This window comes from Trachemys scripta, chromosome 10, assembly GCF_013100865.1.
Source record: "Trachemys scripta elegans isolate TJP31775 chromosome 10, CAS_Tse_1.0, whole genome shotgun sequence".
Classification (NCBI taxonomy): domain Eukaryota; kingdom Metazoa; phylum Chordata; order Testudines; family Emydidae; genus Trachemys; species Trachemys scripta.
Genome location: NC_048307.1, coordinates 2509694 through 2526535, shown reverse-complemented (window position 1 = coordinate 2526535; position 16842 = coordinate 2509694). Strand labels below are relative to the sequence as shown.

Below are 16842 nucleotides of genomic sequence, written 5' to 3'. Positions count from 1 at the left end.
TGGTCCGATTTCTCTTCCTGGCTTATATGAGGCAAATCTTTTGCAATCCTGATTAAGTCTCTCCATCACTTTATCCGCAGTGGTCTAGTCGAAGTTTAAATCTCTCAAACAGCGACTGATCAACAACAATAGACTCTTGGAGGAATACTTCAGATGCCCTTCAAATATGTAGTGCAAAATCAGCAGAGGCTCTTTCTGGCTTCCTTTGAAATGATAGTGTCAGGGCTGGGTTGTGGGCAGACGGCCCAGCGGCCAGAGCACATGTCAGGGGCTGGAGAAGTGGGTCAATCTGGGGTTGGGAACCCGGGGCTAAAGTCAGGAGGTGAGGAGCCAGGCATTGGTGCTGAGAGGTAAGGCCAGGAACCAGACGTCAGAAGCAGGAGACAAAGCTGAGTCAGAAACCAGGTATTGGAGCCAGGAGGTAAAGCTGACGTCAGGAATCAGGGATTGGAAGCCGGGTCTGTAACAGCAGTTAGCTGGGGATCCACCTAGTTGCATAGACAAATTCCCTGTATCCTCCCCAGGCTTAACTAGTACATTTGGGCCAATCCGTAGGTGCTGGAATAGGGGGGCTGCTGCACCCCTGGCTTGAAGTGGTTTCCATCACATACAGGGTTTACAGTTTTGGTGCAATGGCTCTCAGCACCCCCACTAGACACATTGTTCCAGCACCCCGGGGCCAATCAGGCCTGTCAGTTGGGCTCTCTGTGGGCCTCATGTCCTGTGGCGTGGGGGTCCCTGAGGCTCCTTACCTGCCGAGTGTTTCCACTGTCCGAGCTGTTAGGTGATGGTACAGAAGCCTGCAGAGACAGGTGCTAGACCTGCTCCCCTTTTTCTGGATATTCACAATGAGCCACTACCCTTTGGCCTTTTATCCCAAAGAGAAAACCCACGACAGCGAAGCCTTGGGGCTTCCAGAGCTGTGTGACTAGCAGATGGGTCACTTGGCTGGCAATTCCAAAAAATAAAAATAAAAACAATTTTTGGTTTTGGCTCGAACAAAATATTGTGTTTGTCCCAAAGCAAAATGTGACGTTTTGATTTTGAGCTGTTTTAAATGGTTTTGTAACTTTAAAATGGAAGGAAATTTCAAAACAAAGTAATCTCTGCTCCAAACATGGCGATGTTTCATTTTGAAAGCGTTGAAATGAAATGTTTCAGCTTCCGCAGAACTTTTTTCGACCCAATTTGGTGAGGCCAACATGAGTTCACTACATGGCTTGGTGTTGCCGACGCTGCATTTTCCGACAGAAAGGGTTTCAACCGTCACCCAGCTCTGTATACGTTGGTTTTGGTTGTGGCAGCTTTGCAGCACGCTCGCCTAAACGCAGTAGAAGAAGTTGGTAGTTAAGTTGTTGTGAGCAGCGGCACTAAGGAGCAACTGATGTGTAGTGAGATATGGAGTTAGTTGCCATTCTAATCTGGTGATGACTAGAGTGTCACGTGTTGGCTGGCTGGAGTGGAATGAGTTGACAATGAGAGTCTAGCTTCTGCTAGGCAGATGTCAACACACAAACAAAGTCACCGCAATACATTCCTCTGGGATGCTTAGCACAGGCCAAGGACTGAATATACCATGGAGGCAAATTCTCCTTCCCCCAGGGTAGGTCCTTCTCTACCAGGTTTGGGGTCACATTGGTGGAGCAGCATGGGGCAGCTTTCCCTGCTATTGCCCCTGCTGTGTGTGTGTAAACACACCTTGTGTTCCTGTGTGGGTTTTCAATTGCACTTAGTGCTGTTCCTTTTGCAGTTTGTGCCATCTGCAATTTTATCACTGAAATGCTATCACTTTTTCCACCATAAATTCCTCATCCAGCGGGAATTCAGCCTTCATTTGTGAGCTAACTTGAAAGCCATCCAGTTCTGGATAGTTGTTTTTTATGAATGACTGAAGCTTTTGTTTGCCTGAGCAGATCAATCTGTCTCCAGGAAGGAATGTGGAATTCAGAGAGAAATCGCCGTTTCTCACATGTGGTCCCAGAGTGGTATCAGCCTCCATACGCCAGGATTTGACAGGGAAACATTTTGCTGTTTCCCTGCCCCTCTATGAGCTCTGTCAGTTTGCTATGGTCTTTCTACATCCGAGTGGGTGCATCAGCAGAATTGTCTCCGTGCTCCTATTCCTAATGATGGTCCAAGGGTCTGAGCTGAGGGGTGGAGGTGAGGGGTGGAAAGTGACAGTCCTCGGACATGTTCGGTGGTGCTTCGGCTCTTTGGCTGGAGAAGGAAGCAGGCGCTAACCAACCTCCAGCAGAACAAGTCCTAGGAAAGTCTGCGTGGGGTGTTTATGCTCCCTCATTCAGGCATAACCCATGGAGGGAGAGTTTGCCTTCTGGGAATTATTCTGTTACTTAGGCGATTAAGCCGAAGATGCAGCTAAGGAAAACACAGCAGTCCTTGCTTATCTGTATGCTACATTGAACATCAGGGACAGGGAAGCATTGCTCACAGCCTCCCCTCTGCCCCCCTGCTGCCAAGGAGATAAAGAGCGTAACATTAGAGACATAAAAAATTATGATGGGTGGCATCAGACCAAATCAGGCTAAATGCTAGTGCAAGCCACTGGGGGGAAAGAAGCTGTGACAAGTAGGGAGCCCACCAGATGTTCTTTGCCACCAATAGCACTGGCACCTCAGAATAAAGGAGGAAAGAGGCGCTCGTTCCCTGCCACAGCTGCTGTGCCAGTGCATCTATCCTCTGCAGAGAGGAGCCTGGCTCTCAGGTAGGATTTCCTTTCCTTTTTGAGACTGTAGAAACAGAACTGGGAGTGAAGCCATGCAAATGACGCTGGCGATTGCAGCCTGAGATTTTAAATGTCACGAGAGAGCCCAGAGAAATGATTTCCTTGCATTGATAAAGCCAGAGTAATTCAGCTGAATAAATATGGCAAACCATCCATTTCTGACTCTCTTCCAGACCCTGTTTGTTTTTCCGGCCTAGAGACTTAAGGCTTTAATGGATGAGGGGGATTTGATCGTGCCAGAAGGATGATTTTTGTTTGTTTGTTTGGATACAATTTCCCCCCTCCGTTTTCTGGAGCAAGTAAAAATCAGATGTGCAGTAGGACATCCAGGAAGTAAGGGGAGAGATTCAGCAAAGCAGACATCCATCGCTTCTCTGAAATTACTGAGAGGGCAATGTGCTATGCACATACTGTCCTGTCTCTCAAACCAGGGCCAAGAAAACTCCCAGGCTAACTCTGAATAGGGTTAAATTTCTTCCTCCACTGAGGACTCTGCCATGTTGTATTAGGTGTGAATGGCTTAGCAAGTTCACAATACCTTACCCCCCTACCCCAACTAGTCTCTTCTTTGATTCAGGCCTGAAGATAGAAGCCTTCAAAATAACCTGTTTGAAGATGACCCACCTGAATCTATAGCATAACTGACCCTAATCATCTAGAAATAGAAAAGGTGGGTAGAGTGCTAGGGGCTGATTCCCCTAGAATTGTGCTGGTTTACACCAGTGTAACTTTGCTGACTGCAAGAGCAAATTGAAATATAGACGCTTCTAGAAACTGGTTTAGGTTCTGCTCTCCAGCACTTCTGCTTCCAATCTGTCCCTGTATGACGATAGCATCCCCTCGGTGAGCTACTCCTGGGGAGGGGGACAGCAACTCTGTTTGCCATCAATTTTCCTTCATGTCATTACCTTGAGCAGGGTAATGAAGGTGAGGGGGTCGCCCTCCATGGAACAGTTAGGGCTTTGGTCTACAGAACCCACAGATCCCTGGACCTGTACCATAGGACGCAGCCATCTGTCCAGAGACTTTCTGAACTGCCTCCTAGTCACCTTGCCACCCCTCCCCCCCCCATGACAGCCTGGTTCCACAGGTGAGTTGGGGAACACATTCAAATGGCTGGAGTCTTTCCTGGAGGGAGGCACCCAAAGAGTAGGGGTGAGGAGCTGCACTTCTACCACTAGCCCCCTGATTTGGGGAGTCCCACAAGGATCATTTTGTCTCCGGTCCTTCTCAACATCTACCTGCAGCCACTAGAGCTGGTAAGATGACAAAAACAACAAGGAGTCTGGTGGCACCTTAAAGACTAACAGATTTATTTGGGCATAAGCTTTCGTGGGTAAAAACCTCACTTCTTACATCCGAAGAAGTGAGGTTTTTACCCGCGAAAGCTTATGCCCAAATAAATCTGTTAGTCTTTAAGGTGCCACCAGACTCCTTGTTGTTTTTGTAGAGGCAGACTAACACGGCTACCCCCTGATACTTGGTAAGCTGACAGACTCTAGTGTTGCAATATGTAGATGAGACACACGGATCTACCTGTCCTTAACAATATATGACCAAACCACTGTCCCCCGGCTGGACCAGTGTTCGAATGACATCCGCTCATGGAAGAAGAGCAGCTGGTTGGAGGTGATGCAGGTGGCAGATGGAAACACCCACAACTGGTCAATTCAGTCCATAGTTTAGAAGATTCCTAGATTTCTCCCTAGTATGGAGCTCTTGCATTCCAGCAGGTGCAGGTAATACTTTCTGCCATATCCGGTTGGCTGGGAGACTCCGTCCCATCCTGGAGGATGATGAATTGGCCTGGGATATTTAATGCCCCTGTCATCTCCCCTCGGGCAGTGGAATATAGCTGGGCATGAAGCACTCAGTTCTCTGCTCTGACTAGTGCAGAATGCTCTAGCTCATCTCCTTGCCGATGTGGGCAACCATGAGCACATCACACGACTCTTTGCTCTGTTTACTGGTTTCTAGTAGAACATCAAGTCAAGGTCTCGATCCTTATGCAACGGTTTGGGCGAGGATGCCTCAGACTGCCTCAGCCTCTGGGACAAGGACCCAGGACAACTCCACTCTTCCAACCCAGGGGAACTGCTCACTGCAAGGGGAAAGCTTGTCTCTGCAGGAGACAGAGCTGCCCTGGGGCCAGGGAAGTGGACTCCCCCCAGGAGGTAAGGACCATCCCACACCTCCCACCTTCCCCTCCACGTGCCAGGCGCACTGCTCCAACCTGCTTTCGCTAATGTACACCCAGAGCACAGTGGCCAGAGAATATGTAGTTTTTCAAAAATAGGAATAATCACCCTAGATACAACTTATCCTTGGAGAGGGGAAGAGAGACCACGCAAGGAAAGAACTCCAGGTGACAGGTGTCAGTCATATCACTTCATGCACTTGGATGTCATGGTGCCAGGGCCATATAAGAACCTGAGTGGAATAAATGAGCTGTCCTGTGGACTGCACCAGCCACCCGTAGAAACACCACATCGAGCTTCGCAGAGGCCTCGGCACATGCTGCTGTCATGTCAGGGAAACCCAGTGGGGCCAAGTGGGAGAACGGCCATCTCTCACCCCGCCCCAGGGCGGGAGCCCAACAAAGCACTCGCCAATGGGCTTCTCTGGGGAAGTGAATAACAAACGCTGTCTTCATCTGTGCTGGGTACCGCAGAGCCAGCCCAAGGGGCCCCCATGCCAAGTAGGGGCCTTTGGAGACTACCGTAGTACAAAGGAGGTGGCATCCCTTCGGCCTGTCCCCCGCCTAGATACCGTCGCCATCCAGCTCTGAGCTCTGGTCACCACAGGCGGCTGCCGTTCCTGTGGGGAAGACGGGGATTGGGAAAGCACTGCCTATTTTCAGGTTTCAAAAAGAGGAGAGGGGTGTGAGTGCTGGGAGGGCGGGGAGCCGACTCTATTAAATGTCAGCGTTCTGTCCTCTGCCCCTGGGTCTTAGTAGCTGTGTCCGAGGCTACCCCTGCTCAGGGCTTTAGTCTGTGTCTGTGATTCTCTGTGGATGAGGTGTGCCGTGCGTACCCATTGTGTTCCGCTGGCCGGCCTAGAAGAGGCCGCCTTTCCTCAGGGAGGCTCACGGGAGTTTTTAATCTTCTCAAGTGTCTTGTCTTTTCTGACACAGAGCCACTGGAGCCAGTCTAATCCCAGCACAACCCTGTAAAGCAACTTGGCAATGACTCTCTCCAGCGTCTATACCATAGCAAGGGCTGACTGCTTGATGGCAAGGTCCTCAGAATAAGGAGGGAATAGCCCAGATCCCTGCTGTTGGCCATGAGGGGCGTGTGTGCGTTATATGGAGGGAGGGTGGAGGTGTGATATCTCCTTGCATGTGAGTATTCCCTTGAGTAGCAATTGTACTTTGCTGATCTGACTCTTCCAATGCAGCGTGCACAGCGAGTTTCTTTCTGCTCCTCAGATTGCACTCTTCCAGCAAGCCTCTCGGAAATAACCTCTGCAAGACGCCTGCTCTCCCTGCAGTTCGTTCTGGCGCAACGATCTGTGTCTGAGTGGCTTTCTGTACCGAACACGGACAATAAAAAGCAGGGTCCATGGCTCCTTAGATGCTGACTGCCCCCACACTGCCGGCGCTCAGTAAATGATAGATTTCTGGTTCTTCGGTTGGAGAACTTGATCCTGTTGTTGTCAGCTGTCTCTGTTCCATCGCTGAGCTTGACATCCGGATTCTCAGGCGCTGACCTATCAGCCTGATATAGACAGCTGTCTGAATCAGTCCCTGCACGGTGCAAACACAGGTACATTGGGATTGGAATGAACCAGAAATAAAGAGATCCTTCTTGTGCAGGCCAAAGCTGATTAGAGCGATTATTTTGAGCTTCCACACAAATAGAGCTGAGATCAGAAAAATCAAATACGGGTGACTTTTAAGGACTTCCACGCAGGGGAAAGTTGTATCCGACTAAATCCATAAGGTTCCTTACGCAGTAAATGGATTTTTCAGGGTGTTCTTTTTTTCTTCTCACCATTTTTGTGAGAAATGGCTTGTGTTTACCCATTCATATTCATAGACTTTATAGCCAGAAGGGACCAACTCGTCTGACCTCTACAATGCAGACCACATAATTTCACCTAGTTACTCCTGGACTGAGCCCAGTTACTTGGACTAGACTAAATCACATCTTCCTGAGAGGCAGCCTTTGCTTCTTCATGGTCTACTTCCTCCTCTTCTTTCGTCCAGCAGTGCCGCCGTGAATTCTGAGTCGGGGGCATGCAGCATTTTCCGATTGGCTAAGTAATGCTGTAGGTGCAGCATGGCCGCTAAACAGCAGCACCAGTAGTGACTTGGTGAGCCGCAGGGAGCGAGAGAGACTTGAACACACACATCGCAAAGGAGCTGCCAACTAGATTGGTTTTGTTTAACTTTCCAATCACTAAGTTTTCACAAGTCTGAAAACTTCTCCTTTCCCTCTTTTGTGCTAAAATCAGAGTTTGTCTTTTTCTCTGAAATCTCTGCAATGGCTCATTGCCTCTCCTGGGAGCGCAGGAGCTTTTCAGAAGTGCAGTATTACTTAATGAACTAGCTTTCCTGGGATACTGAGGTTTCCAGGAGACAGGTTAATTGTTGTTAACCCTCATCCTCCCAGGCTGCTTCTTATCCAGATGACAAGCCCAGCTATTAAAAGGAAGTGTCTTTTGTTATAAATCTAAAATACATTTTTTTAGAGTAATGTATGAGACCTCTTCAGTTTTCAAATGCAATTAAATTTGCTGAAGCATGCATCCAGTATCTTGCACTTAAGCAGACTGAATTAAGTGCAGTTCAGTTATTGCCCGTCTCTCCAATGTCATTTGAGTTACCTGGGGTATCATGAATGGAAACTTGTAGTGTATCAAAGTGATTAGTCAACTGGAAGCTTAAATGCAATAAAGCTGAGAAAATTAATTTAAGGAGCATGTACTGTGTTGACAGCCATGCTTAGCTGAGCCAGGTAGGTGATTCTCAACTCCATGCTTTCTCTTATATGTTTATTTTAAGTTACAATTTATAGAAAAGGGATGGCTCCTCGTTTCAGGACACCTTGCCCATCCATTAGAAATATAGTCAGCTCAAAAGACTGAGCCAAGAGCAACTCGCCCCCAAGCCCACAAACAATTAACCAGTAATGAAATCAGCCCTGTCTTTCCAGGAATGCCAGTCCTTTCTGAGGCCCAGTCCCAAAAGTCCAGGAACCAGGTCTGGGAACATGCCCCTAAATGTTAACAGTATTTGGGTTGTTTCAGACCGGAGTGGGGTGTTGCTTCCAACCTGGAGGACCCCTCCTGGAGGATCCTGCTGAGATCTCCTCCTTGTATATCCAGGAGACTCCAAATTCAGCTCTTCCAGTGCTCCCCGCTGTTGATCACTGGGAGTGGCTGCCCAGTATCAGGCACCAATACCAGGTGCAAACAGCACTGAGGTGGGCAGAGGGTGTGTATTCGTGTTGCTGGTGGTTGCTCAGCATGTTCCAGACCCTGAGTCGCCCAGCCAGTCCCAGGTACCAGCAGAAGGCTCAGGGGACTTGCACTGTCCCTGCCACATGCTGCTGCTCCTGGCCTTGCCCTCTTCTCCCAGCGACAGCACGGCTGCCATGTGTCTAGGCCTCACTCAGGCCAGGCCTTGGATGGGCTCTCCCTGCCAGGGAATCTCACCAACATGATCTCAAGCTCCCTGGGGGTATTGGTACCTCACGTTCCTTCTGTGAGCTCGTTTGGGGTCGAGGGAGGCCAAGACGAGCAGCCCAATCTAGTAGCGAATGTTTTCCTGCTCTGCTCCAAGCTAAGCCAGTAAGAAATGCTCCTGGGAGTTGCTTGTAAAGTCTTAAGCAGTGTGGATGAGACTGGGGGAGAATGCCACAGACCGCTAAAAGCAAACAGGAGCAGCTCGTTTTCTCAAAAGTGAAACCAGAGGTGTCACTAGTTTAGCAGTGCTTCAGTTTCTGCTCAGAGCGGGGAGTTTTGGGGAACATGCAGCAGTGTCAGGAAGACAACTGATGACCTTTTGACTGGGGTTTGCCCCAGTGTTCCCCCGTCTTCCTTGGAGGGAAGCAGAGAAATGCTTCCGAGCAAACTCAGCACATTGGACAAGCGAGGCGCACTGGTCGTGAATTGCATCTCAGTGTGATGTAGTGAAGCCTCCAGCTCTGGAAACAACGCTCTAGGAAAGAGTGATGCAAACCCCCGTTAAAGCCGATGGAAAGGGGGATGCAGCTGATGGCGAATTGTCTTTACACTGTAAAACGCCACAGGCTCCCAGCTGAGGAGGAACGACCTTGGAGCTCTGTATGATGCTATCCCACGTAACAGGCAGAGAAAAGAAACAGAAGGAGAACGGGGCGTCCTAGGGTATGGATCTGTCTTTGTCCTGCCCAACCCCAACGTTGCCTGCAGTTGAGTTGATGCAGGAGAAGGGGCTGGGCTCCTTTCTGGGATTCCCTGCAAAGTTCCCAGTGGTGGGAAAATTATACCCCTTCGGGGTGGCTACATCCTCCCTCTGCCTACACAATGGAGTTTAGGAGGCAGGTGCAGTTCCCAGCAAGATTTGGCATAGAATCTAATTAGGATTTCTGAGAATTTTAACTCAGTGGGGTACCCTGAGCTGTGGCTATCAAAACGGCGTGTGAGGCTCTTGCTCTCACCGTAATAAAACTAAAGCCAGAGTTTATAAATGGCTATTGAGTGACACTTCTCCGGGATGGATTGCAGCTAAATAAAACTTAAAGTGGGCTGGTTAATCAAGCTTCAATTACACAGGAGGATGCTGCAGAAAAAACCCTTCGTGCTGCCAGCACTTGCTTTTTGTTTTCCATTTGCCATTGTTCTATTTTTGTTCTTGTCAACCTCTGTAATCATACAGGTTCCCCCACACAGCAGTAACACTGGTAGGGAAAGGGGTAATGGATACAGTGAGAGAACAAGGCACGACCATGACTGGATTGTACCCCATTCCTCACCCAAATGGGGGCAAAGACTGGCACTGGGCAATATTAGGTGTGATGGCTCAAGCTGGTTGGAAAAACTCCAGCAAAACATATTTTGTTGGGATTTTCTGACTTTTGTTGAAATTGAAACATTTTGCAGGGTTGGTTCTATTTTGGTGAAGCTGCAGCGGAACCCAGGCAGGACCAGGACAAAACCCTGCCTGGTTTCTGCTAGCTCACCCACTTGGCTCCTTGGCCGTTCAAATGCAGGACGGCCCTAGAGCTGGGTACTCCAGCCATCCCGGGCTTGGGGAGCCTACCAGGCGGACTGCCCCAGAGCCTGGGCAATATTCCCCGGTTGGTGAGAATCTCAAAGATTTTGGTTTTCATTCCAGATTGGAACAAAACCAAAGTTGGAAATGTCTGAAGCCTCCGCAAAATGGAACTACGAGCGCTAATTGTGATTTACGCTGGACACTACTGTGTCTTCGGACTGGGCTGCTGTACTTCATAAGAGTATTACTGTCCAACACTGTCAGAACCTCCTGCAGCAGCATCCCAACTGCTTTCAGTAGTCACAGTATCTTAGGTTCACAGAGCGCATGGGGCGTAAGGTCAGAAAGGACCATTAGATCGTTTAGTCTGACCTGCTGTAGGATACAAGCCAGAGAATGTCCCCATGCACCCCTGTACTGAGTGCAATAACTTGTGTTTGTCCAGCGCGTCGTTGCCAGGAAGACAAACAGCTGGGATCTGAAGCCAGCAAGAGATGGAGAATCCACCACTTCCCTTGGCAGTTTGTTTGCAGGGTTAATTGCCCTCCCGGTAACAATTTGTGCCTTATTTCTAGCTGGAATTGGTCTGGCTTCAGCCTCTGCTAGATGGAAGATCTCTTCCAGCACTGGAATTGGTGCCCAGAGTAAATGGGAGTCTCTTAGTTTGGGGGCTGGGCTGTTGGGGAAAGTGGATAGTTGGCTTAAAAACCTCAAATGAATAGGATTAGTTTCTTCTTCTGAGTTACTTGATTCCCTAAGAGTAGACAGGCTACTGGTTGGCTTCAGAGCATAAGGATGTTTATTGTGTGGTCTGAACACGGAGGGAGATCTGGAATATCTTTTGCCACCTTGCCACTAATAGTTCACTAGGCCTAGCGAGTGCGGTGTAAAAACCTGTATCCAGTAGAACAGGCTTTGTGCTGGCTCTCTGCCCAGGGGTGAATTTCACCCTCCAGGCTTCCAGGTTAAGACCTAATATATCAAATAAATTAACTTGTTGCTTTTAATGAAATGTGACTGCATCTTTATGGACCTGATCCAGCTCCCACTGAAATCAGTAGGAGTTGGATGTGGCCTTGAAGCCCTGTCTCTGCACGTGAAATGCCAAGGGTGGGGGCTACATGCTGATATTTGGTATAAGTCCATGATCTATCTTGATCTCTCTCTTTCTCCTTTCCCGTTTAGGATCCAAGGAGCAAGCACAAATTTAAAATCCACACGTACTCCAGTCCCACCTTCTGTGACCACTGTGGCTCATTACTCTATGGACTCATTCACCAAGGGATGAAATGTGACAGTAAGTGAAGCTCTGTGTTACGGCCACGGCTGATATAAAGGGGCAGGGCAAATCTCTGGTGGTCTGGGGCACATGCCAGGGAAGAACTCCTGACCACATTGAAGTCTAAGGGCAAAACTTCCATTGACTTCAATGGGGCTGGGATTTCACTTCATGTCTCAACCTGTCTCAATGCTCCAAGCAGGACTACAGTGTATTAGGGTGAAATGCACATTGTAGTAGACACGAGTTACTATTTGTGTTCTGTGATGCTTGCTGGGGAGGGGGCAGCCCCTGCCTCCGAGAGCTCGGGCTAGGGCTAGAAAGGGGACTACAAATCAGGAACTCTCTTACACACATCAGTCAGAGTCATTGGAGTTAAATTCCACCTTCCCCTTTCTCCACCTGACTCTTCAGAAGGCTTAAAATGGGAAGTGACCTCTGACGTGTGTGGGGGAGGGAGCTTTTCCCAGGTCCCTGGTCAGAGAGCAGAGATCTAGGATATGCAGGCCACCAGCATGACTGAAACCCCCGCCCTGCCCCTGATGTTCATGCTCACGGTGTGTCACCCAGGTACCACCCAGTGGTCATGCCTCGCTGCTGGGATGGAAAGCGGGTCGGAATAGCCTCGGGCTCTGGAAGAGGAAGCGCAGCGGAGGTCCCTGGTTGGCCTAAGTCTCTCTTGGTAGTCCAGCCTTATTGGCCAGTCCTTTTTAAGGTTCACTGAAAAGGAGGCGAGAAATTTTTCCAGCATTTTTTTTTTCTTCCTCGTTCCCTTTCCCCAACCCCTAGGAAAGCTGGTGTACAGTCCCCAAGGTAAAGATTATTTCTAGAGCTGGGTGGTTCAGAGGCTTTGTCATGGGCTAGGGGGCCTTTCAACTCCTGCTCATGGGTTCAAATCCAGCACAGTCTGGCAGTTATCAGAGGCCCATACCATTTAATGGTGGTTCAGCCTCCGCCATGAAACAAGCTGTGAGGCTTTGATTCCTGAGTGGGACGGGGATCTCTGTCCCCTTGGCCACTAATCACTCCCCTTCTCTGCCTCAACAGAGGCTGAACATTTAAGGAGCCAAAGAGACTGAGCTCCCGCCTGACTCTTAGCCCTGCAGTGGAGGGATCATGTCTATTGTCCATTGATAGGGAACAGTGTGAAGAATTGTGGGGACATGGCTTTATACGGGTGCAGGGGGAGCCAGAGGGAAAACCTGAGATAATTTCAAACCATATATTCGGAGACTGACTTCCTTCTATGCTGGCTTTTAGCACCACCCTGTGGCTGTCCCATGGAGGTGACAAAATGCCCTCTGATTTCAGCAGCCCCTTCTAGAAAGCATTTTCTCTGCTCACGTGGGTGTCGAGGTACAATAGCTGGTGGAATTGAGCAGGGAGGAATGACAGACAGATCTTTTCATTGCTCAAATGCTAATTAAGTAAATGGCATTTCTGTTACAATGGGGATATGCAGTAACTAATAGAACTGGTGATGAATACCGAACATCTGCTTTAATGGGAAACCTGTCCAGCCGCCAGGGGCCTGCACATGCCAATATTTATGTAGTGCCGGGGTTTCCATCCATATAGAAACTTGCTGATAGGTGCAGGCACTGCTAATCAATGATCACTTCTAAAATGTCACCAAGTAGACATCATTTTTTTGCACAAATTCAACACATGTGCACCTGCTCTCTCCCTTCCTGTTGACCACTGACAAACTCAACCTAATGCGTAGTATTGCAACATGGGCATTGTGGGAGAAGTAATCCAATCCATGGATAAAAGTCCCAACATGGTGGTTAAAGCTGGCACAAAAAGCACTACAATGTTTCTGGCCTTGATCCTTCAATAAGGGGCATGTCGGTGGATCTCTGTGTACATGCAGAGCCCCGCTGACGCTACCCAGCGGGACTCCGCACAGCTCCAAAGGTCCATAGGCAGAACCGGGGCCTGTATCGGTATTTGTACCGGATTGCCCCACAATCCTGCCCATCTCTTTTCACCCCGCTCTGTTCAGAACTTTCAGGTGTGCTAGGAGCTGACTGTGGGGATGTAATCTTGTAATCTCCCTGCTGTGGAGTAAGTGTTTGTTTCCTTCTGTGCAGCCTGTATGATGAATGTCCACAAACGCTGTGTGATGAACGTCCCGAGTCTATGTGGAACGGACCACACTGAGCGCAGGGGACGGATATACATCAAGGCGGATATAGAAAAAGAAGTTCTCACCGTTGTAGGTAGGTGCATGGCTCTGCTGTGCAGCTGCAGTCTCCTCCAGTCCCTCGCTATTGTAACTTGCTGCCCTGAAACCTTGGCATAAATATCTCGTGTGTGAGTGTGTGTGCTTTCGCACGGCCGGAATGTGCTGGAGCTGCTCACGTCCCTGCTAGTGCCCATTAGTGGTGAGTTTGGGAGAAACGTCCTCTTAATTCTCTGGCTAGACCACTGCCTCTTCTTCCTTGAGCCAGCCTATTTAAACTGACCGCTCCAAGCCTGCCCACGCCATCTGCTGGGTCCTGCTTTTGTCTCTCAGACTTAGACTGCAGGCTCGTGGGGGCAGGGATCTGTATGTTTGTACAGCACCGAACCCATTGGGGCGCGGGTCTCTAAGCACTAACACAAAGCAAATAACAACAGCCTTCTGGTGCACTGGCTGCTTCCCAGGGCCAACGGTAACCTGCCAAGCCAATCCATTAAAGCAGGTGGGTGCTGGATCCTCCAAGCCGTGCAGGTTCATTGCAGGCTGGCTCCGCAATCACTAGATGGGGCATACACGCTCAAGTAATACTGGACATAGGGGAAACTCGGGGAGGGCGGCATCTCCAGGAAGAAACATGACGCACCAGAGCCCCCTTGTGGTGTCTCGCACGCAGGACGTGCAAATGCAGAAGGTGTGAGAGAAAAGAAAGGCATTTGGGCTCTGCAGAGGGTTATTTTCTGCCTCCAATAAATACACTGGCAGAGAGTCCATTTCTGCTAGCAGAACCCAGCCAAGCATTTGTAAGGGATCTTGATTCCTCTGTGTATGTTAACTGCAGGAGAAACCAACCGCTGAAGACTAGACGTCTTTAGATCCAGCAGAGAGAGGAGGGGTTTGGCTGGTCTGGGAGGGACAGAAGCTGACCCTGAGAACGTGGGGGGTGGGTGTGTTTCTCTTAAAGACTGAATGTGACGCGTGGCTCCACTGAAAGGAAGGAGGGCTGGGCCTGGTGCTAACGTCACTGCTCATGCGGCTGTTCCCAGGGTAGCTAGTTTCAATGGCTGGGGTTTATTATAAAGAGACTGCCCAGTTCTGTAGCTGGGGACTGTGCAGAGGGCAGGAAGCATATAAAACTGTATTAAAGGGACAGGCCACAACAGCTGGGTCTCTCGTACAACCTTCCCCCCCCCACCCCGCGACCTCAAAGGCCAGCCTGGCCTTCGGACTATTCCATTAATCTCATCTTGCCATGGCGAGGGCTGAACCCGCTCTCTGGGATCTCCCAGTTCTCGGTGGCGCCTTTGGCAGAAATCTAGTTGACAGCTCCCTGCAGTGCAGATCTGGCTTCCAGGAGGAGATTCTGAGATTGTGCTGCTCAGACGCTCCCTGGTCAGTACTCAGGCCGGAGCATCCCACCGCTGGGGGCTGGAGTTGAAATGGATAGGGCTGGCTCAGAGAGCTCTTGTTCTGGGCTCCTTAGTTTCCTGTTTTGGGGCTTTTAGGCTGAAATGGCCATAGGCTGGCTCCAGCTAATGTGGTCTGAGTCGCGTTTGTGCTGGGAGACCGGGATGACACGTGTCTGAAAAGACAAACGCTCTGCAGCAATCCGCAAGTGTAGCCAAGGCCTGAGATTGAGTGGTGACCCGGGAGTACAAGAGGCTCTTGATGACCGGTTGTAATTCTCATGGGAGGAGGGGAGCTATTTAAGTAGAGCCTTTTGATCCACACAGCTAATTCATGCAGCATTGCCAAGTACAGTGTACCGACCTCTTTGAAAAGTGGTAAGGTGTTGCTGTGCCCTAAAGATCATCACTTGAGCTGGATGGAAACGGCTAAAACAAAGGCCTTAACTTAGCCGTGTCCTGCTCCTCTGGAATGAGGGGCAAATGTATATTTCAAAAAGATCAACGTCCACTAAACCATACAGTTAGACGGGACCATCGAGTCTAAACCCCTGCCAAGATGCAGGATTTGTTGGGTCTAAACCATCCCAGACAGATGGCTCCAGCCTCCTTTGGAAAACCTCCAGTGAAGGCGCTTCCACGATCTCCCGAGGCGTCTGCTCCATTGGCTGACTGTTCTTACACTTGGGAAGCTTTTCCTGAGATTTAATCTAAATCCGCCTTGCTGTAGTTTGAACCCATCGCCCCTTGTCCTGCCCTCCTTCGTGGTAGATGTGACTGGCTGGGAGGGAGATCCAGTCTGCAGAGCAGCCAAGTAAGGCCTTGTCTACACTACGAGAGTAGTTCGAATTTACTTGCATCGAATTTTTGGAATCGATATTGCAAAGTCGAACGTCTGTGTCCACACTAAGGACAGTAATTCGACTTTGTGAGTCCACACTAACGGTGAAAGCGTCGACATTCGAAGCAGTGCACTGTGGTCAGCTATCCCACAGTTCCCGCAGTCCCCTCTGCCCATTGGAATTCTGGGTGTAGCCGGCAATGCCTTCTGGGTAACAAAATGTGTCGAGGGTGCTTTTGGGTAACTGTCGTCATCCGTCCATCACTCCCGCCCTCCCTCCCTGAAAGCGCCGGCGGGAAATCAGTTCGCGCACTTTTCCAGTCATTGACAGCGCGGATGCCACAGCACTGCGAGCATGGAGCACGCTGCGACCATCGCTGCAGTTGTGGCCGCTCTCAACGCCTCGCAGCTTATCATACACCTTTCCCTGAGGCAGATGCAGAAAAGTCAGGCGAGGAGGCTACGGCACCGCGGTGATGTCCTGAAGTCTGAGAGTAGCACAGACCTCTCAGAAAGCAGGGGACCCAGCGCCGAGGACATCACGATGGCAATGGGTCATGTTGATGCCGTGGAACGGCGATTCTGGGCACGGGAAACAAGCACTGAGTGGTGGGACCGCATAGTGCTGCAGGTCTGGGATGAATCCCAGTGGCTGCGAAACTTTCGCATGCGGAAGGGAACTTTCCTGGAACTTTGTGAGTTGCTGTCCCCTGCCCTGAAGCGCAATGACACCCGGTTGCGAGCTGCACTGAGTGTACAGAAGCGAGTGGCCATAGCCCTCTGGAAGCTTGCAACGCCAGACAGCTACCGGTCAGTCGCGAACCAGTTCGGGGTGGGCAAATCTACCGTGGGGGTTGTTGTGATGCAAGTAGCCAAGGCAATCGTTGATGTACTGCTGCCAAAGGTAGTGACCCTGGGAAACGTGGAGGCGATCATAGATGGCTTCGCAGCGATGGGATTCCCAAACTGCGGTGGGGCCATAGATGGAACTCACATCCCTATTCTGGCACCGGACCACCAAGCCACCCAGTACATTAACCGAAAGGGCTATTTTTCCATGGTGCTGCAAGCACTGGTGGACCACAGGGGACGTTTTACCAACATCTACGTGGGATGGCCGGGCAAGGTTCATGACGCTCGTGTTTTCAGGAACTCTGGTCTGTTTAGACGGCTGCAACAAGGTATTT

The 16842-nt window shown here is 50.0% G+C and overlaps 1 protein-coding gene across 3 annotated transcripts in view; it reads left to right on the top strand.

Moving 5' to 3' along the window:
- Nucleotides 1–16842, top strand: part of PRKCB (protein kinase C beta) — a 241020-nt gene that overhangs the window by 118180 nt on the left and 105998 nt on the right. For all 3 annotated transcript variants that reach the window (XM_034784757.1, XM_034784756.1, XM_034784758.1), the window contains 2 exons: nucleotides 11130–11241; nucleotides 13320–13448. In XM_034784757.1, the coding sequence (XP_034640648.1) occupies nucleotides 11130–11241; nucleotides 13320–13448 (241 nt within the window). The remainder of the gene's footprint in view (nucleotides 1–11129; nucleotides 11242–13319; nucleotides 13449–16842) is intronic.